This window comes from Patagioenas fasciata, chromosome 5, assembly GCF_037038585.1.
Source record: "Patagioenas fasciata isolate bPatFas1 chromosome 5, bPatFas1.hap1, whole genome shotgun sequence".
Classification (NCBI taxonomy): domain Eukaryota; kingdom Metazoa; phylum Chordata; class Aves; order Columbiformes; family Columbidae; genus Patagioenas; species Patagioenas fasciata.
The window spans coordinates 44577360-44600492 of record NC_092524.1 but is presented as its reverse complement, the minus strand read 5'-3'; the positions used below and the strand labels follow the sequence as shown (position 1 = coordinate 44600492).

General features: G+C 38.1%; 1 protein-coding gene across 3 annotated transcripts in view; it reads left to right on the top strand.

Annotated features, from left to right (window-relative positions):
• The window catches only part of SLC25A21 (solute carrier family 25 member 21), a 257043-nt gene that overhangs the window by 126084 nt on the left and 107826 nt on the right, over nucleotides 1–23133 (top strand). For all 3 annotated transcript variants that reach the window (XM_065839421.2, XM_071809406.1, XM_071809405.1), the window contains one exon: nucleotides 21039–21087. In XM_065839421.2, the coding sequence (XP_065695493.1) occupies nucleotides 21039–21087 (49 nt within the window). The remainder of the gene's footprint in view (nucleotides 1–21038; nucleotides 21088–23133) is intronic.

The following is a 23133-nucleotide window of genomic DNA, read 5'->3' as shown; positions in this document are numbered from 1 at the left end:
GTGGATGAAAATTCAGTCACAAAAAGCTCTTTCACAAGCTAAAATTGCAGGTGACTGAAATTCATTAACTAGATCAAAACTTTAACATAGTAATGTTAAAGTGCTTTAGTTAATTACTTGGATCAAAGTAATTCTCATGCTTACCTTTCTAACACAGTCTAAGAATTCAGTTGGGCAATATATATCGAAGTGAATAATTCTTACATAAATGTGTGAAAACTAAGTAAGCAATGCATGTTTTGTTAGTTTTGTAGGTATATGATCCTGTTCCTGGTTCTGTGCTTGCATCCAAGTCAATTCTGATGCATTCATATGCTGGGAAGAAAAAAAAACTAAAAAAAAAAAGAAAGTGGTTCTGTCTGCACAAAGGGCCTCTCTTGTGTTACTTCTCAGTTTCTTCTAAAGTTGAGAGAGATGGTGCTACCCCAGCATTTGTCAGAGCTAAGATATTTGTGCAGTGATATATGCAAACCTCAATTTAAAAAGCATGCTTTTCAAGCATTTATTTTTTTACATTTCTAGATAAGTTTAATGGATCTGTTCCATTAAAAATACGGCTATAGAAAGCCTACACATTAGGGATATTGCATATGGTTCTTGTTGCACCTGAAAAAATAGTTTCATTTTTGGCCCCAAATAGAGAGAGAGAACAACATCAGTGTTCGTGGTTTTACATTTTAACGTACCAGGTGAGAGAGCTACCTTTCGGAATAGTTGTCATGCTGGTTTCAAAAAATACAAAAACCGGGCTTTCTAGAGTGAAGCAGTCTATGCTGGCTGAGTGCCAGTGTAAGTAAAATGTGTAGAAATGTAACGGCCCAGAGCAAGCTAATAAATGACTGTGTCACATGAGCTTAGAAATGAGATATTCGGGGAACAAGAAGAATATACATGTCTTCAATATTTATTTGTCCTTTTTTAGAATATGAAATGTATTTTCTAATGCACTTGAGAAAAAAAAACACACTACACACACACAACAGTACCTTCAACTGGAAACAGATATGATTTAAGATAAAAGAAAACTCTAAGGCATAAAATGTAAAACTGGAAAATACTGTTTATTCAGAAGTAACAGGATTACTAAATTAAGACTTCTGCGAGTTATTATGGTTCCTTCTGCTAAGCTGTGTATATACAGAAACAGTCTGAATTATGGTTCACGAAAATGGCAAGATACAACAGGTGGATGGGAGTGATAAATTAAGATGTAAAGAAAAGGGAAAAAATAAGCAGATATAATGCAGTGATGGTGCCAATTTGTGCAAAGTTGGAGTATAGCTGTAGCCATCTGAATTCTGCAGTCATCATAGGTTAAAATACCATAACTTAAGTTTCACCCTTCTTGTTGCTGTTTAGTAATGCATGTATTGCCAGAATCCTTGGCTGATATGACTCCATCTGATGCTCACTCAGGAATACTGTTTTGATGAATGTTCATGTTCTCTGCATGTCTGTCATATAGCACACAGATTCAGCACTGATCTGCAGAAACACAAACCTTATCAGCTGGACTGTGATTCTGAAACATGATGATGACAATGGAAAATCACTATTCAAAAATTATTTAATGAGAAAATGTCCTGATGGTTTAGTTTGCAAGAGAGGAGAAAAAAATAATCTAGATACTTGTGATGATAGCACTTGAGGATGTTGAACATTGGAAAACACACTGTACTTAAGTTAGAAGAAAGGCTGCTGTTCCCAATACTTTAAAGTCCTTTACTTCTTCAAAATTAATATTATTTTAAAAGTGAAAGCAGAGGCTTGTTTTTCTAAAAAGGAATACTTGAATACCAAATTAAGTGGATAAATGCTATTGTTTAAAACTAATTGTTATAGTTCAGAAACTTTTGTCACTTCACTCCGAACAATTTTCTATTTCACAAAAAAACCCTGTTATTTTCCCTGCATTTTTAGTCAGAAACAGGGTACTTTCCAGTACAATGATTATAAATAGGTAGGTGCACAGGCACCTGCTATTATTTGTGAGGAAAACAGTGAGGTTTTCTTCATTGGTTCTCATGGTAGGAAACCAAATAAAAGTTGCAATCAAACCATTTATAAATTAATGGCCCTACAACATATATACAGTGTTTATTCATGTACCTATGCATATACCGTAAAAATTGTGGTAATTATCTACACAGATGATATACTCTGCAGGCCAAGTACCAAGTTTCAGTGCTCTCCTGCAACTCAGTAGCGCAGGGCTACTTTCTCACAGACTTTCCTACTGGAATGGTTCCAGAGTGCAGGACTCCTGGTGGTGATCTTTTAAAGGACTTTCATGTTTTCCACAAGAACGAATTCTCAAAGTTGTCTCTGACTGAACATAGAATCATAGAAGAGTTTGGGTTGGAAGGGACCTTCAAAGCTTATCTAGTCCAGCCTCTCTACAATGAACAGGGACATCTTCAACCAGAGCAGGTTGCATAGAGCCCCGTCCAGCCTGGCCTTGAATGTTTCCAGGGATGGGGCATCTACCACCTTTCTGGGCAACCTCTGCCAGTGTTTTACCACCCTCATTGTAAAAAATGTCTTCCTCATGTCTAGCCTGAATCTCCGCTCTTTTAGTTTAGAACCATTACCCCTTGTACTGTCATAACATACCCTTCTAAAAAGTCTGTGCCCGTCTTTCTTATAGGTGTCTTTTAAGTATTCAAGGGATGCAATGAGGTCTCCCCAGAGCCTTCTCTTCTCCAGGCTGAACAACCTTCCCACTAATAACCAGATTCTGGCTGTTCTCAAAGTAATTGACATAACCTTTGTCTAAGTTTTAAGTCTCACAATTTTTACATTAATTAATCATATGTTGATCATCCTGTAATGAGATTCCTTGCACTGTAGACAAGGGGAGGGCAGTGAATGTTGTATACCTTGACTTTCATAAGGCATTTAGCAAAGTCTCCTATAGACTTGTTGTCACCATATTGGTGAGATATGAGCTGGATAACAGCCAGTAAGACAGGTGGAAAATTGGCTGGACCACTGGGCTTGAGGAGTTGTGATCAGTGATGCAAATTCCATCTGGCAGCCAGTAACCAGTGGTATTGCTTGGATATCAATACTGGGAGCAGTAGTGTTCAAACTGGATGGTAGGATGGAGGTCATTCTTAGCAAGTTTGTGGATAGAGCCAAACTGAGTGGAGTGGAGTGGACCAGGTTTTTCTAATGTTGGACTAAATGACCTCTGGAGTTCTCTTCCAAAGTAAATTATGCTATCATTTCATGCATAACAAAAGTAACTGGTGTAGTGATGTAAAAAAACACATTTTCAAGAATCGAGCTAACAACTTCAAATTTATATCACTAATACTTGTCATCAGTAGTTTTTCAGTAACAGTGCTCTGAATTGCAGACTAAATTTTCAGTGTTGCTGATTCATATCTGTGTTGAAGGGCAGGCAATGAATAAATGTGTGTTTAAGGTGATTTCTAATGCTGTTGCCCTGACGCTGTCAGCAAAAGCTCCCAGTTTCAATATGGTTGAATATGAAGTGGTCACTGGGAGACTCTTCAGCATAGGTGGTTGGTGCTTTTCCCAGTTTGCTGTATTTGGCTTTGTATGTGGCTTTTGACCAAATCTGCACCATTGGTTTCTGCATAAGACCTTCTGTGTTATTTCATAAACACTGCCTGGTGTTACTGAATTCCATTTTTGCTCCTCTAGTCCCACAGTTTTCCCATGCCTTCCTCTTATGACAACCTGTTACTAAGATAAATTGGCTTTTCCTTCCCCAGTTCCATGTAAAGTGTGTCCAGTCTTTTGATTTCCATTTCTACATACTGTCAGTGCCTCTTGTGGTTGAATGCCAGTAGATGCACCAAGAAAACAAGGAACTCTGAGAAAATTTAAGAAAGAGAAGATAACAGTGACTTCCTGACATAGCCAAACTCCACTACATTATGGAAAGAGGCTCTAATCATCCATTAGTATTATGCAGCAGCTAATTCTGGATCCCTGGTGCTGTCCTGCTAACAGTGATGTGATGTAACACCAGTAGCTGAACTGCAGAGAGCTCAAAAGCCAGACTGCCTCTTCTTTTTCTTTGATGTTATGTCAAAACTGATCAGAGATTTAGCTCTAAAGCAGAGCAGGGTATGTTCACTGGCAGTTTGGGAAAATAAATAAATGTGTTTTTCTTTTTTTTTTTTCACAAAAAGCCCTTTTCCCTGTTTTCACTGAACCAAAGCTGGCTGTTCTGCTGTCAGTTTGCCAGGCACTCTCCAAACCCTAACAAGGAAGCGGGGTCCAAACTGAACCAGAGGATAAGACAAATTGTGGTTCTAAAGTAAGCATGTATGTAATGTAAGCGTTTTGGGGCTTCAGCACTAATTGCTTAATCTTGTCCCTTCTTTCTGTTATGCTTAATTAATTGCAAACATAAACATAACAAAGCAGCAAAAAGGAATGAAATTGATTGGCTGTGGTTTTTAGTTTCAGTTCCCTAATAAGAATGTAAAATGCGAATGCTGTGTCTTTATGAACTCTGCAGAAAAATTTTGATTGACATCTTAGTGTAAAAGAAGTTATATGTCATAGTTTGGCTCCTGCAAACACTCAAGCTGGTTCTGGTCCTCACAGGGTGGATTTTGCAAGTCTACCTGTTCCTAACTTTCACAGCTTGAGGAAAGGATAGTACTTGAACTTCCCAGTATACAGGAACTCTAATTTTCTTAGGGTTTTTAAATGATTATGTGAAGAGGATGGATTGTATTGTCTAGATTTAGATGATATGGAGAGAAAAGAGATTTGGACAATGAAGGATGACTTTGCAGTGCAGTTTTCAGGATGTCCATTGTTTAGATGCCAGAAACTTGCATCTGTAGAATACTTTTCAGATGCTGATTGCATTACATGACCTGGCTCTGATACAAATATTTTTGCAGGGGAAGGATGGACCTGACAAAGGGATATAGAGTTTCCCTATTTGCATGAACAGTAGTGTGGCTGCCTATGCGATGACAGAGGTGTTGTTTGCAGGTGATGCAGTCCCCCTACAAATACCGTAGATACATTGAGACTTATGGTTATCTTTTTCTCTTTACATGGAACCAACCTCCTTCCAGTGATTAGAGCTTGTATTAAAGAAATAAACAAGGAGATTATAGAATCCTCACTTGTTTAGTGGTTTCATTTTGTTTGTGAACAACAACAATAGAAAATCTCACTTTATAAAACTTAGTGGAGGAAATGTGTCTGCTGTGTGAAAGGATCCTTAGGAATTCATAATTGCTTTTAGCATACCAGAACAAGGACATTTGCTACCTGACCAATAAAAATCAGGTATTTTCTCAAAGGAAGAAGTTGACAATATCTATCAAAACAGTCAGTGGTGGTAAGTCCTCATACTCCCAGTAGAAAATTATTCCTTCTTACCTGGTGGTTATTTATGTTTTTAAGATGTTTGTCTCTTGGCAAGTTCATCATTACTAGTCTCTGTGCCTCTGTTGGAGGATTGTCTTGCTAACTTTTCATTAAATACAGATACACCTTTTCCCCTTCTTTTTCTTCTTTGTTGTTTTTGTTTTGTTTTGTTTTGTTTTTTTTTAAATGCTGGCAAGCTGCTGATGTAATGAAGTTTTGGAAAGAAGAGAGGGTGTGGGTGCCTGGGAATGTTAAAGACAGGTTAATTCTAGACATGGCTTTGCATGTTGACATTTGACAGTTAACACACAGCTTCATAGTAGATTTCTCTTGAAACTTTGCCATGATATACTGCCAGCAAATGGGAGTGGTGAAAAATACTGCGAAGACCAGTGACTGCTAAAATAACACAAAATATGGTGCTGTCACCACCTGTTGCCACAACGTAGAATTCAACAAAAAATGCATGCAATAGAAGACCCTAGAATATTTGACAGCATTGTGTATACAGATCTCACATTCACAAAAATATTCTATCCTTTTTTATTCTCTCCACAGATACTTGATACCAAGGGTCCAGTTCCTTACTGGTATATGTTAGTAGACTCTCTGGAATGCTAGGAAACTGCTAACATTTTAATAAGTAGGGATTGGGTCCTGAATATCTTTTTATGCAAAGCACTTGTTCTAGTTTCATCTTGTAACTGGTATTCATAGAACCATTTCAATTGGACGACACCCTCAGGATCATCAAGTCTAACCATAACCTAACCTAACTCTAACACTAAACCATGTCCCTAAGAAACTCATCTAAACACCTTCAGGGATGGTGACTCCACCACCTCCCTGGGCAGCCTGTTCCAATGCCTGACAACCCTTTCTGTGAATAATTTTTTTCCTAATATCCAATTTAAACCTCCCCTGGTGCAACTTTATGCCATTTCCTCTTGTCTTATCACTTGCTACTTGGGAGAAGAGACCAACAGCCTCCATGCTACAACCTCCTGTCAGGTAGTTGTAGACAGCGATAAGGTCTCCCCTCAGCCTCCTTTTCTGCAGGCTAAACAGCCCCAGTTCCCTCAGCTGTTCCTCATCAGACTTGTGCTCCAGGCCCCTTACCAGCTTTGTCGCCCTCCTCTGCAGTCTCTCTAGTATTTCAGTGTCCTTCTTATGATGAGGGGCCCAAAACTGAACACAGTATTCAAGATGGGGCCTCACCAGTGCCGAGTACAGTGGCACAGTCACTTCTCTAGTCCTGCTGGCCGTGTTATTTCTGATACAAGCCAGGATGCTTTTGGTCTTCTTGGCCACCTGGGCACACTGCTGGCTCATGTTCAGCCGGCTGTCAATCAACAGCCCCAGATCCTTTTCCACTGGCAGCTTTCCAACCACTCTTTCCCGAGCCTGTAGTGCTGCCTGGGGTTGTTGTGACCCAAGTGCAGGACCTGGCACTTGGCCTTATTGAACCTCATACAATTGGCCTGAGCCCAATGATACAGTCAGTCTAGATCCTTAATACTGGAATTGTAATCCTGTAGTAAATGTCTTTAATATTCATGGGTCATTGGAAAAGAAAAAGATAAATGTAGTTTTAGATCTCTCTGTAGAACCATGCCTACTGCAATGCTACTTTGCTTGTAGACACATACATTGAATATATTCTTCTTGAGACATCATTTAGAATTTGGTTCTGGTGCCATTGTAGAAGAAAAAGTTTGCAAGCTTCAGTGAAAATTTTGGACAGTGACAAATCAAAGATGAGATTTATTTTTTTGTACTGGAAAATTATCCAGTTTCTGGGTACCCGTGTAAAGTACTATGACATGAAAGAGCAGTGCCTGAAAATAAATACAAAATTTTTAATGAAAATCAGAATCTTAAAATCCTATTTTATCAACCTAATTTTAACATAGCATATTCTTTTGTCAACATATAAAGTTACAACTACTGATATACAAGCATGAAATTGAAGCTATCAAAATTTAGTGAGGAAAATGAGGGAGAGGCTTACCTGAGGACAGCTGGTCACATTGTGACTGGATGGTTCAGCACAGAATAAGAGACTTCACAATACAATTTTTGCACTTCTGTTTTTTCATAACATTGTTGAGTTTAGCAGCTTCACCAAAGCAGGCTGCTCTAAGAGTCTCAAACACTAGTTGTTCCATGTCTTGCCTGCATATTTTTGACAATTTTTTTCTTTGTTTTTATTTAACTATTTAGTATGTTTTTATCCAGAAGAAAGATTTATGTTTGTTGAGTCAAAAGGTTTTACTCTACATCATATAAATGCCTTGTAATGGTAGTCTTTCAGGAACGTTTCCATTCCTGCTGTTAGGTTTGTCTTTGGGCAACCTTTTCTTTGACTTTTTTAGTACTTTTTGTACAGCCTGAAATTTTTGGGCCCCAGGACTCTCCCAGTCAAAGATGATGTATTTTCAGTGAAACATGGATTAATGCATAGAGAATTACCATTATCTACATCACACATTCAGTATTACTATACCTACTTCTATTATATTTGCTTTCTTCACCTGAACTGGTAGTGTAATTTCATTATTCATACATCTGGATAATTCAATATATGTTTATATTGATGGTACAAAAGATGGAGAATTCCATGTCTTGTTAATAACTATTCAATTATTTTTAACTTTAGGAAGTGTGTGACAAAGGTAAACATGTCGAATTGTTTTCTAAATCCTCTTAATTTTGTTTATGCGTGTTTTTCCTTTAGTTATATCTGGAAGTAGATTCAACTCCTGTTTTATATAAAATTTCTTAAATGAGTGATGAAAGATGCATGCCTCTTGAAATAAGTGATGAATAATTCTAGCTTTCAATTATACAGTTTAGGTCAGATACTCTGTATGGTATTAGAAAAGAACTTTTTGAAGAGTAAAGTTAAGGTATAACAATAATCCCCCTAGGTTCATCATTTGGAAGAGAGCTACTTCTGTATACTGCTCATAGAATGGACTTTTCTTGAAAAATAAAGTTTGACTTCTAGCCACATCTGCTTGCTAGCTACTGTACATATCTTGAGGCAGGTTACTCAACTGTTCATGTACCTCACCACTACCGTCCTTGAAGACATCCTATCTTGTTTGGAGATGTGATTAATTAAAACTTTTTTAGGGAAGACTAAAAGGCTGACATTTTGGAAAATAATATGGAGGTTAAAAACTGCTATTATATACACAGAAAGAGACCAATGGATACTTCAAACTACAGAATCCGTTTTTGAACCCTTTCTACTTTGTGTATCTTTTATGTGTTTTTTTGGTGTGTTTTTTTGGTTTTTTGTTTTTTGTTTTTTTTTTTTTTTCTTTCTGTTTTGAGCTAATCTTGTGTGAAATGACCTAGCCCCAAATCCAGAGAATTTGAAGAGGTTCTCTCAGTCCACCTCAGTGGCTTTATATAATGCCCTGTGTTATCAAGTACTAATAAGCTGGGACAGTTAGCATACGCTCTAGCTGCTGTATTGAACACCTTTTTTATTCCATAGGGACTTAGTCTGGTGATACAAGCATTTGGTGCAGCCCTGACCACTGGGCTATAATGTACAAGAACTGGTTATTGATCCTGCAGCGATAGCCAAAATTTCTCCTTAGTCAAAATCCACTGGAAACTCGTGTGCATTCCGTGCTAAGCAGAGAGGTCTCTGAGTAATAGGATCTATGTAAAAAAAAAATGGTGCTGGGGAGGGCAGGTATGTGACATTTTTATAAAGAGTGCCACAGCTCCTGGAAATGCAGCTTACTGTGATGGCCAGAGAGGTGCTTGCCTTTCACTTTTGTTTTTAGGATACCTTGCTGTGTGATATTTACTTGTTGCAACATTGAGTAGTACACAAACAACCATTTGACTGTCTGAATACTGAGCAATTTGTAGCTTTTGCAGATAAATCCAAAATAATTTTGCCCCAGACAGTATTTCCATAGTGAAACTTAAGATTTTTTCAAAGTCTTGTATTAATATTTTAAATTTGCATTTTGTTGAGACTCTTGTAATGGTACAGTCCTTAAGAACAGGTCAGAAGGCTTGTTGTAGACTATTGAATGTGTGACAAAGAGGCCATAAAGAATCTGGTCAGATGTAGCTAATTAAAGGTAAATGAAGGACAGCTGCTTTTTATGTTTCCAGCACATCTTTGATCTGCTCTACCCTTCAGACCTCTGTGGACAAGGTAGTTAAATACAAACTAGGAGGCCTATTTTAAAGACATTAAAGCCCTCCGGGGCAATCGAGTGACAGTCCAAGCAGCCATAAGCTGTTTGCTTTCTTCATTAGAGAACTTTAAATGTGTCAAGAAATAGAATAATGTCCATGCTCTTAGATCAGCGTTAGCAATGAATATTACAACAGCTCTGGGACATATGAATGGGCAAACTTCTTATGAAAACAAGTTTATTGAGAATCATTTTACTATAATGGCAAAGAAAATATAGGTTACACATTTTCATTGCAGGAATATTGATTCAATATGCATTGAAATATCTAAAGCTGTAGTGACACAAACATCGTGTTAACCCAGTGCTGACCTCAGTGGTCCCTTCAATCATGTTTTAAAAAACTTCCTTTTCAGACACATGTGATGGAAAGAATTTGTCATATATAAGTGACATCATAGCACGTAATACTTGCTGAAGAATTTATGGAGAATTTACACAATATATAGCCTTTCACTTGTGCCTAGAGACTCAGATACTGAAGTTTGTAAACTGCAAGTGTTTATTTTATTAGTCAAAGCTTTAATGTCAATACAACATCAATAAAGGATGTAGGAAGACTAAATAAAGAAAAAAAATCATCTATATAAACAACCCTTTATTGCTAGTCAGCTTGAAAGAAGTGACTTTGCCCAGAAATATTTGTGAGTCCAAGTCAGTATATTTTTTTCAGAATCATTCGATATCTTAATTTTGTAAATAGGAATTGAAATGTATATTAAAGTGAAGCAAGTTCTGGTAACATGCTAAATGGCAAATTCTGGAGATACATGCTTCGATACATGTTTCGATAATATTTAAGAAGTTAGAGGGTTGGGTTTTTTGTTCGTTTGGGTTTGGGTTTTTTTTGTTTGTTTGGTTGGTTGGGGTTTTTTTTTATGTTGGATACTATATTTTGTTCCATTAACTTTTCTGTCAGTACCTAAATGTTGCATTGTTTGACTGTATAATCAAACTCTCCATGGTATTTAACCTCACTAGGGTAGCTCTGGAATTTTAAAATCCAGTAAACATATAAAAAGTCTGGAATTTTAAAATGGTCATGTCAACTGCCTTTTGACTATGCCATAAATTGAAATTTTGTACGTCTTACCATACAAGGAACATTTCTACACAGCATTTTACCTCAAAAAGGCTCTACGTGAGTAGTGCAGTTGGATTTGTTTGCCTGTGAAAGTGGTGTACCACTATTGGAGCCTGGAAGACCCTTTCTTCCAAAGAGATGTAGATGTAGTAGAAGATCCTCTGTGACTAGCCACTGATTTTTCCTGGATAATTTGTCATTTCCCCCTAGTCTTACTACAGATGTATTTAACTATACATAATTCAAAACTATTTTGATCCTCCAAATTGCCATAGATTTGTCTAATGGCAGATATGTAAGTATTTCTGCAGTCAAGTCATAGACATGAGGTTAATCAGGTTGGTAGGTCTGTGAACAAACTTAGTCTTCATTTTAAAATAAGCAGCAAATAAAAAATTCAAATTAAATTGAAAGATAGCCTCTGTTTTTAGGCAGGAAACAATACTCAGAGAACCTAAATAAACATTGAGTAATTTAATTGAAGCACATTTAAAGATTCACTGAGTTGTATTCTAGGCAACAATAAATATAAGGATGTGGTTATTGCTGGCAGCATGAACATAATGTATTGATTTGGCTGGTTGTGCCAAAAACATTGTGAAAAGCAAACAATGAATACCTTCATGCTAAATTTGGAACAGTTTGTATACGTAGTTTAAACATTAAATATTTTTTATCCAGAGGCAAGAAATACATTGGTAAATTATTACAGAATTCTGCTAAATGTAAGAAAGTTGTATATTGTGGATTGCGGGCCCATGGGTTTGGCGAGCATACTTACACCTGTTCTGCTCATATTGAATCCATGTGTATCAGCTTGGCTGTATGTTAGACTGAAAAAAATACTCCATACTATAGTAGAACTACTGTGAAAGGGAAATACAATAGTTTAATAGGATCATTTATCTTCTATTTAGAGATCCAATAAAAATAAATCAAAAAAATAAACTAAAATATATGAATAATCTTAGTTTTTTAAACCACCTTTACTTTTTTCTTTCTTTTTTTGTTTTTTTTTTTTGTTTTGTGTTTTTTTTTGTGTGTGTGTGTGTGTGGGTTTTTTGTGTTTTTTTGTGTTTTTTTGTTTTAAACAAAGTGCCTTCATAATATGTTCCTTATTGACAAATGCTACATTGCAAATGTTGGTTTATTACTACAATAACCTCTCAGTTCTTGTATATGCATGTATTATCACATGGTGAAATTTGCCCTTTAAAGGCTATAAATGCCTATAAAGGTTTATGTATTTGTACCCAGGTATAAGCACAACTTAGGTTTCAGTATCTTGTATTCATGAGTATTTAAGAAGATCCATGCCATTTTCTCTTTATTCGCTTAACTGCTGCAACCCTATTTTCAAACTCAACAAAAATAATATAATTGCTTTTCTCTTATATTTGCAGAAGAACTGAATGGTTTACCATGCAGTAATACTGCTTCCTTTAGCAGGGTAAGGAGTAGTGAAACCATGCAGATACTCCGTAAGCATTGCTGGCACCAAAGATAAACAGTTTGAACTGTCTGATGTGACTATTGGGCATGAACATATTTATAGGTCTGTGGATTGAGACTTGGGAAGCTGAAAGGGATTTACAGCTGAGAGACAGCCATTCTAGATGACTTGATGCCCCAAACTCTCATTTCCAAGTCCTGTCTTCCAAACATCTAGGATACAATTCTCCAGCACTTCACTGTACAATCAAGGAGCCATTATGAATTCAACACAGGCTGAATTGCTTTCATGGAGAAAGCTCCAAGAACACTGACCACTTTCAGCACAAATGCTACAGGCCAAACATCAGAAATTTCCATCTGCTGCTGAATTCCTGGGGTTTTCTTGAAAGCCAGATAATCACAGTTCCCAAACTCAATATTCCTCAGATTCCAGGTAGCAGCACTGCACTGACAGGTTTCAGCTATTAAGCATCATTGTTACCTAACAAGATGTTGAACATGACCCAGGTCCTACCTGTAAACATGCAGAAGCATTTTTCTAAAATGCATTAGGTAACAATGGTAAACCAAGAGTTCCTCCAGGGATTAATTATGATCAGCTAATACATTTTTAACACAGAAATCTTTGTCCACATCAAGGGAAAAATCATATTCAACATCTTGTTTAATTAACATGTTTTCTAGTATATATTCTAAGTGTAGACAAAGTCTCTAAGGAAGAAAATGGCTCATGAATGCAGCATTACCATTATGGAGTATTTTTTGGAGTAGCTCTCCAGTTCTCCACGTTTTGTAAGGAAAGCATTGGTTTGGCTTGCTACCTAAAAAGTTAATTAGGGTTTGTAAGGAGGTCCACGGTACCATTAGTTAATCCTATATCACATTGCTAGATAGAATTCTGGGTAAGAGTTAAAATGTGTCACTTTCTTAAGTGGAGGCTAGTATGTAGATCTTTTCCAGCATACTCCATGCAAACTGCTGCATAGTTTTCCCTGAAGCACATTATGCGATTGAGACAGGTACGATATGTGACTGCCTCCCGAGGAAAGGAGTGAGCCTTGGCTGCCACATATGTTACAGTGAACTTTTTTTTTCTGGACTTTTCTGAGGGACATGTACCCTTACAGAACAGGTGAATGCTTTATATGTCTGTGAAGATGGAGTGGGACAGCAGGCAAATAGAAATTAGCCTGTGTAGAATTGATTGCAGGGATACCTTTCTCCAAGCATTGATTATTCTTCAAATAATGCCGTTACAATCAGGAAGAGTTTCCATGCTTCATCTTGTCCAATAAAGTGCTTTAAGCCACAGACAAGCATATTTAAGAGGAATTTGTTATTGTTTTTATTAGGATACAAAGATCAACACAAGATCCTTTCAGTCAGACATACATTCTCAGAACAAATGCATGGTAAGCATAAAATACTTATGATCATTTCTTACATTGTAACTACCTATATAAAAGCCAAAATAAATATCAACTGTTCCAACTATACAATATGCAGTGCCTGGTGTGTTTATTGCCACATTTTCTATGACCAGTCTCCTTTCTGTTGTGTTTCTCCAGTGACTGTGTTATTCCAGGGAAATGAGTAATACAAGGGGAGGAGGGTACATAATGACTTCTGTGCTGTAGGGGGTTGTCTGAACTAACACATGGATCATGCTCTGCATCTCTTGAATCTGTGTTGGAATCTGTGGTTGGGGTATGTTATGCAGAAAACATGTAGAGAGGGAGCTGCTCAGGTTTCTTTGAAAGACAAATCAGTGTGTACCACAAGCACTTCATGCTTTTCAGTTCATAGCTTGGAGGGTCAAGAAGGGCTAAAGGCAAGAATTTCTCTCCTAAGGAGAACCAAAGCCATAATGGTTCTGGTTTATCTGTGCTATATAGCAAGTACTGTTAGTTAGATTTCATTCTTTTCCTTATTCAATGAACAGATGAAGTATGGAAACAGTTTGGGAGATGAGGAGAGCTATAATCCTGTGCTGCTGAAATCTCAAACTTTGATTTTTTTTGCCAGATGGATAATTAGAGTACATTTTAAACAGAGTCATAGTATTCTCAGACCATGTCGTATGGTTATTGATACAAGATTTTGTGTGTGTGGTGGAACAGAAGAACAAAGAGCAAAGCAGTTCAAAATACCCACCAGTCACCAAAATGGTTGCATTGAAGAGATGGCTATGTCGTTTTCAGGAATGACAGACCAGCAAGGTGGTGGTGGAGCTGCTCTTTATGTGATAGAGCAGCTACAATGTATTGATTACTGTCCAGGGGCAGATGAGGAGTGAGTTGAGAGTCTGTGGGTGAGAATTATGGGGCAGGCTGACAGGGCTGATGCTGTTGTGGGTGTCTATTACAGCCCACCAGATCAGGGTGAGGAAGTTCACGAGGCCTTCTACAGGCAGCTGAGAGCAGCTTCAGAATCACAGGCCCTGGTTGTTGTGGGGGATTTTAACTTCCCTGATGTTTGCTGGAAGGACTACTTAGCCAGCCAGCCACAGTCTAGGAGGTTCCTCCAGTGCCTTGCCAATAACTTCCTGATGCAAATGACGGAGGAACTGACTAGGAGAGGTGCACTGCTGGATCTTATCCTAACAAGGAGGGTCTAGTTGAAGCAGTAAAGGTTGAGGGCTACCTTGGTTGCAGTGACCATGAAATGGTGGAGTTCAGGATCTTGTGTGGCAGGAACAGAATACTAAGCAGAATTACGACCCTGGACTTCAGTAAGACCAACGTTGGCCTTTTCAAACAATTGCTAGGGGAAATCCCCTGGGCAAAGCTGCTTGAAGGTAAAGGGACCCAAGATAGTTGGTTAGCATTCAGGGACTGCTTCTACCAGGCTCAAGATCAGAGCATCCCGACACATAGGAAGTCAAGGAAGGGAGCCAGGAGACCTGCGTGGTTAAACAGGGAACCGCTGGACAAACTCAAGTGGAAGATGAGAGTTTACAGATCATGGAAGGAGGGGCTGGCCACTTGGGAAAAATATAAGGCTGTGGTCAGAGTGCGTAGGGAGGCAGCTAGGAAAGCTAAGGCCTCCTTAGAAGTAAACCTGCTGAGGGGGGTCAAGGACAACAGAAAGAGCTTTTTCAAATACATGACAGATAAAACTAACACCAGAGGCAATGTAGGCCCACTGCTGAATGGGGTGGGTGCCCTGGTGACAGAAGATACAGAGAAGGCAGAGTTACTGAATTCCTTCTTTGTCTCTGTCTCCACTGCCAGAGGCTGTCCTGAGGAGCCCCATAGTCCTGAGGCCCCAGAGGAAGTCAGGACAATGGAGGAGTTTGCCTTGGTTGATGATGACTGGGTTAGGGAGCATTTAAGCAATCTGGGCATCCATAAATCCATGGGTCCAGATGGGATGCACCCAATTCACCCATGCATGCTGAGGGAGCTGGCTGAAGTTATTGCTGGGTCACTCTCCATCATCTTTGCCAAGTCTTGGGAAATGGGAGAGGTGCCCGAGGATTAGAGGAAAGCAAATGTCACTCCAGTTCTTCAAAAAGGGCAAGGAGGAGGACCTAGGTAACTACAGACCAGTCAGCCTCACCTCTATCCCTGGGAAAGTGATGGAACAACTCATCCTTGGTGCCATCTCAAGGCATATCGAGGATAAGAGGCTCATTAGGGACAATCAGCGTGGCTTCACTAAGGGAAAGTCGTGCTTGACCAACTTCATAGCCTTTTATGAGGACATAACAAGGTGGATAGATGATGGCAGCGTGGTGAATGTAGTCTGCCTTGACTTCAGTAAAGCATTTGACACAGTCTCCCACGGCATCCTTGCTGCTAAACTGAGGAAGTGTGGTGTGGACGATCGGGTAGTGAGGTGCGAATTGGCTGAAGGAAAGAAGCCAGAGAGTTGCGGTCATGGGGCAGAGTCCAGTTGGAGGCCTGTATCTAGTCAAGTCCCTCCAGGATTGGTACTGGGACCAGTATTATTCAATATATTAATAAATTACTTGGATGAGGGTATAGAGTATACTGTCAGCAAGTTTGCTCATGACACCAAACTGGGAGGAGTGACTGACACGCCAGAAGGCTGTGCTGCCGTCCAGCAAGATCTGGACAGGCTGGAGAGTTGGGCAGGGAAATATTTAATTAAATATAGCAAGCGCAATTGTGGAGTCTTGCATCTGGGCAGGAACAACCCCAGGTTTCAGCACAAGTTGAGAAACAACCTGTTGGAGAGCAGTGCAGGGGAAAGGGACCTGGAGGTCCTGGTTGACAGCAGAATGACCATGAGCCAGCACTGTGCCCTTGTGACCAGGAAGGCCAATGGCATCCTGGGGTGTATTAGAAGGGGAGTGGTTAGCAGGTCAAGAGAGGTTCTCCTTCCCCTCTACTCTGCCCTGGTGAGACCCCATCTGGAATATTGTGTCCAGTTCTGGGCCTCTCAGTTCAAGAAGGACAGGGAACTGCTGGAGAGAGTCCAGCGCAGAACAACAAAGATGATCAAGGGAGTGGAGCATCTCCCTTATGAGGAAAGGCTGAGGGAACTGGGTCTCTTTAGCTTGGAGAAGAGGAGACTGAGGGGTGACCTTATTAACATTTACAAATATATAAAGCATGAGTGTCATGAGGATGGAGCCAGGCTTTGCTTGGTGACAACCAATGGTAAGACAAGGGGTAACAGGTGCAAACTGGAACACAAGAGGTTCCACTTAAATATGAGAAGAAACTTCTTCTCAGTGAGGGTATCAGAACACTGGAACAGGCTGCCCAGGGGGATTGTGGAGTCTCCTCTGGAGACATTCAAAACCCACCTGGACACGTTCCTGTATAGCCTCATCTAGGTGTTCCTGCTCTGGCGAGGGGATTGGACTAGATGATCTTTTGAGGTCCCTTCCAATCCCTAATATTCTGTTATTCTGTGATTCTGTGATTGCCAGTTTGAAATTTTATGTGTGAATCTTGTAGAGAGATATGTAATATAACCCATAATGGGAAACAATTTTAAACCAGAAGATATTAGTTGGAAAAGGGAGAATGCTTCACAGAGGAGGGTCAGTTTGGGGTTCAGTATTTTCTGTCATTTCATTCCCTCCATGGGCTCAGTTAATGAGCAGAATGTTTTACACAATGGAATTCTGGACTTCCTTCTCAGTTGTTGATATTCCACTTGTGTACGCTCAGAGGATGTCACTGATGACAGCTGGTTATTTCTTCAAGGCACAGATTTTGATTATGTCTTGTTTTATGGTTAGTATCCAGTTTTCATAAGGAATGTTTTCCCACCCAGAAGACAACAAATGTTGGTCTGACTTAGTAATTGTTCTTCCCTATATTTCCTCTGGGCTTTTGTTCAGTTAGTTGGATCTGAGTTGTTTTAAACATAATTAGGCCATCATAAATCACTCCGAGTTAGTTCACATGTGACGTCATTCAAGGAGACCCAATGGGATGATTAGAATATGTTTCTGGACAATCTATCTGTAGCTATGTTAACTACTTTATCATGAAAATAAAGTTTGTAAACAGTAGTCTTTAAAGTCTTACAAGTTAAAATATATTGTACCCTGATATAGCTGTTTGTGAATTAGATTTTCATAGTGTTAATTGAATGTGTCACAAAACTGATGAACATTAGCTTAAGAAAGAACAATATATTTTATTTTATTGAGCACATCTCAAAGTGCTTGTAATTTAGTAGGGCCACCACACTTTCTGGGCAAGCTGTCAAGTAGGATGTTGTAATGATTTGCATGACTACTATAGTAGATGGAAAAATGTAGCTTGTGTTTGTAGCTGTTCCATTAGTGTCTTGCACAGTGTGCACCCCTTTGGTGCACTTCAGAGAGCTGTGTCATAATCCCAACATCTTTTGAAGATTTCTGCCTGGTGAAATCGAGTAACTATATACCATTTAAAAACTAGCGCGTAATTAAAGGATGAGACAAAGGAAAGACTGAGAAAGACAGATAACCAATAGAATCCTGGAGTTATCAAAACAGACCTCTTGCCAAGGACCTTGGAATTCATCTGATTCAATTGCTGGAAAAATGCCTGAATTAAAAATTATCCTATGAGGACCAAGAAAATATACCCAAATTCTGGCACTGTACACTTTTCTCCCAAAATGGACATTAATGCTGCAAAAACAGAATAGGGTGAACAACCCCTGGCTGCATGTTTGGCCCCCTCCTGTAGGCTCTATCTGCCAAAAAATGATGGAATAAAAGATCAAAAATGGAGGTGGGAAGGGGGGTGAATGGGGACGAGAAGTTGGAAAAGGAGGGTGGTTTGAAAGGAAAAAACTCACAGGCTGTGACCTCTGCCAGCACTGGAACACTGAAGTGTGGCTTCACTTGCAAAGCACCTGTTGGCAGCTGTTGCAGTAGTTTATAGGTTTTGGGACACAATCAGGATAGAAAACTTATAGTTTATATTCCTTGATGTGACATGTGATTTGGACTTATTTTAGTAAAATGGAAGTCATTCCTGGGCAATAAATATATATAGTAATAAATATATCTGTTCAGAACTAATGGCAGCCTTTTCTTTCTAGACAAATTTTAACAAATATTAAATTGAATGATATTCTTTGGCAGATATCACCTATGTTGTCTTCCTTTCATCCAGAACTGAAAAACAAAACAATGTTTCATGGAGTGGGATGAAAATAAGACAAAACAATGGTCATAAATATTAACCTAATACTGTCACTCTAACGTAGTGTCAAGAAGCTGGGTGTAAGGGGTTGTCTGGCCAGTTTTACGTTTTGGAAGCTTTATATGTTAGAGTAGAATTATAGGAAAATAGGAAAATTGTATATGTTAAATCAGAACTCTCAGCAAGTATTTTATGTCAAGAATCCAGTCTAAACATTCTAATGATTTTGTGAACTTTATTGTAAACTGGTGTTCAGATACATTTAGTTGAGAATGTTAGCATTAGTTTATACCCTCCTTCTGTTACTAAATGCAAAAATTATTTATATTTGTGTACAAAAACTGTTGCAGTCCTATGTTATAAAAATGGATTATTCTTCATTAAGACAAAAATCTTAAGTATAACAAGCAGACAATAAATGACTATTTTTAAATATAAGTATTTATTATAGGCTGAGCTAAAAACGCTATTGCTTTTATTGGCCAACTCTCCTTTGACTATAATGAGAATTTTCCCTCTGCTAATGCTTAGGTTCAGTGTAAAAGGCTTAGTTAGGTAAGTATTAATACTTGTATTACTCAGAAAGTCTGGATAAAATGGAAATAAAAAGTAGATAATGTTTTGGAAATTAATCCTTTCTTATATAAACTTTAAAAACCCCACAGTTTTCCTGTTCTACTTGAAACACTAAACTTCGTAGTTCTAAAATAAATGAAATTTGAAACTTCAGGCCTTCCTTAGATTTACATTTGGTAATGAAAAAAAGAACTCAAGTTTTGGCACTGCAGCGTACTCTACCCAGGTGGAATCTGGTTCCTGCAGGAAGCTCCCCAAAAGTCTTTCTCCATCAAGTCTGCCAAAGAATAGGGCAAAAATGCAAATTCTAGTAGTTCGATAGTTTGTGTGTGGAACATTGCAAAATGAGATTTTCACTGTGTGTTAATTTCTTTGCCTTGCTTATAAAGAGAATGTAGTTGAGTATTCAAGAACATAATATATTGTCTTAGGTATTAGAACCTGTTAGCTTTAGTGATATGTGAGTATGACCATATTCTGTGTCATTAAAATAAAAGACACAATCTGGACCTGAAGACACCGATATCTGAAGAAGGAGACCATCCAGTGAAACATAAGCATGTGCTTAATTTCAGTGGTTACTGTATGGTATGCATGAAGAGGGGGATTTGCAGATATCTTAATTTGAATAGGAATGCTTTCCTGAATGAAGAGTTTTAGATGTTTGCCCATGAATCACCAAAAACCTGATTCCATATTCCAAAGGGTTTATAATTATTTTTACAATAATAATAAACAGATTAAATAAATGCATACAAACACTATAGTAAGTATAGTCTTCAAAAACTGGTTTTGCATTTTGTAGTATTAAAAGTATTTTTTTGAATAAAAACAGACTGTGGATGTTTAAGAGTCTTAATAAACCAGGGCACAGAAAGTTCAAAACCATGATAATCTAGTATCTTGGACATACAGATACATATTTTCTCAATATTTCAACATTCGTCAAGGTTTGTCTAGTTGGTTTTATTATTTCTGCACATTAACATCTCAAAACCAAACTTTTCCTGTGATCCTGATAAATACATCTTTTTATTGTATGTTTCCTGTTTGGAACGAGGATATGCAAAACGGACAGAGAAGCAGGCAAGCCTAGAAAATTTAAACAAATATAGAGAAGCTCCAGAAGTTCTTGCTGGGCAACATATGCCAGGGAGCACCAGCAAAATGTGGCTGGTAGACTTCTGGACTTTTCATGAGGTGTCAGGTGGGTGGAAAAAAGTAACAGAACCCATTTTGAAGCTCATGGTGGCAGATGCGTTCAGGATCTTCCAGATCTCTTCTTTCTCTGCATTCCTCCCTTGGACTCACACCTTCCGTTCTTGGACATGGAAAGTTCCCAGAGGTAAATTTAAGTGCTCATGGTGAGCAGTGGAGCAGGATTTATGATGCCAGTCAAATGTTCCCACTGTTCTTAAGACATAAAACTGAGTAAAAAACATTATTAAATCGATCACATAGCTTAAGTCCTCACTTTCCCCACTATAATGAAAAACTACCGCTGTTTCCTGTTTAAAATCCATGATGGTTCAAATGTACTATAGGAAGTATGTTTAATTCACAAGGTACTGTATCATCAATTATACAATTTAGTTTTTTACTTTACTTTTCAAACCTCAGAAACTATTGGAGTCAACGAAAGTCGAACTACTATTTCTATAAATGTTTATTAGGCCTTTTTCTGTTATTATTTTATAGGTCTTGTAGAAATCTGCCTGATGCATCCCCTTGATGTAGTAAAAACAAGGTAAGATTCTGCTTGAACAGGTTTTGTTGACACTGGAAGATATCCAAATTAGGAGCTGTCAAAAAATCAAATCCTAGAACTTCTCCAAGTAAGGTAACTTGTGCTTTTAATGGCATTTGTATTTACTCACCTGTATCTACAGTATTTGATAGATGGATTTTGAATAGCATGGCACATTTCTGATTAGAGGTCGTCTAAAGGTGTTAAATCTGGCTCATGATGTGTATTTTTAATGTTGTAATAAAATAATACAACACAAAGAGACTATAGTTAAATTCACTTACAATATGTATCATCTGCAGTAATGCTTTTATATGTAATTGGGAAATACCATATTGCCTCCAAATTAATTTTCTCAGATTTTTGAGACCTGATACAAATAATAAAATGAAGTGTTCCATATTTCTCTGCAAGCTAAGTAACTTCATGCTTTAACATTTTAAAATCTTTTTAACTGTCTCTACTTTCTTTTCTGAATCTTTGTGCTTATGTGACTATAAATGATTAAGAGACCTGGAAAATTTGATGAAATGAAGATTTTTTTTTTTAAATGTTGATTATAGAGATGGAAAAAGGAATAATTGTGTTTCTAGATTTTTTAATGGTTTTGCTTTTCCTATCGATACATAAGTTGGTGTTGCCATATGTGAAAAGCAGACCAGAATGCAGAAGTATACAATAAGGATGAAAAAACTTCTCATGCCATGAGTGTTACGCACAATACCAATAATTATGATATCCTGCTCCTGGAGCACTATCCAGGTCTCAGTCATGTAGGCAACAAAGCTTCACTGGGAGATGAGTCGGCCCCAAACAAATGATGAGGACAGCTATGGTCTCTGGAATATGCCTGAAGCAGTGAATTACGACTTGAGATTCCCGTTCCAGTTAGCCAATGTGTGAACTCATTATAGATGTATAGATTTTGGCTTCTGTTTAAGTCATGTTCAGGGGTTCACCCGAGACCCTGAGATACACTTTTCTGCAGCTCACATTTTGCACAAGAAAGCTATCTGTCTGTGGTGACTGCCCAACACCAGAAGACTGTAATGCAACCTCCATCCATGTTCACTGCTGCTGAGGTGCTGTAGGTACTTGGGGCTTGGAGTTTGCTCAGACAATTTCTCTGTATGCCTTCATAATATGGAATATGTTGCTCCATATAGAGATAATACACCTGGTAGTTTCAAGAATCCTCTCTCCCCCACCAAATACCACTGAGACCTTGCTATTAAAACAAATTTGCATAAAAAGATTGAAATTAAAGGCTCAAAAACAACAGGGTACAAGCCAAACAAATACAAGACCCAATTTAAAAGATAAAGGTCTGTCTTGTTCTGCAGTCATGTGGCAGGTTGCACTATAACTCACCTATAGCTCTCAAGCTTTGTTTTTACCTCTTCCTGTTTTCCTCTTTGTACTAAACCAGGAGTCATGTTCCTCTGTAGTACAAATGCAGCATCAGTGATTTACTTCGCATGTCTTTGGTGCCTTTGAGGTTGTCATCCTACATATCATTGTGCCTCCAGTCTTGGGTGAAAGAACTTAATACATATCCTTAGAATCATTTATGATTTAGAACATGCCATATATCATATCACAAAAAGCATTAATTGCACATCTGTTCTGGTAAACTGGCAATCAACAGATGTACTTTCAGCTATCTGATAAAAAACATGCATACAGTGGACTCGCAGAATACAAGGACAGATTTCCCCATTTCTATTCCAGATTTTATGGGTTTTGCCATACCTTTTGTAATGAAAAAGCTAATCAGATCTGAGATCTAGAAATGGGGAGCATTAAAGAATGTACAGGAATGTTTGTGAAGCTGTGTTAATATTAAAAACAAACAAACAAAACCAGAAAACCATAATAAAAATTAGGAACCCTTTAAGTGTGAAATCTGAGACCATAAACAGTGGAATTAAAGAAGAAAGTAGGAAAAATTTTAAAAACAGTAGGTGTGCAGGCGAGATCAGGTTATGGATCATGGTGAAACCAGGAGGCTGAATCAAATAAAAAAACTGGTATGCAAATTTATTA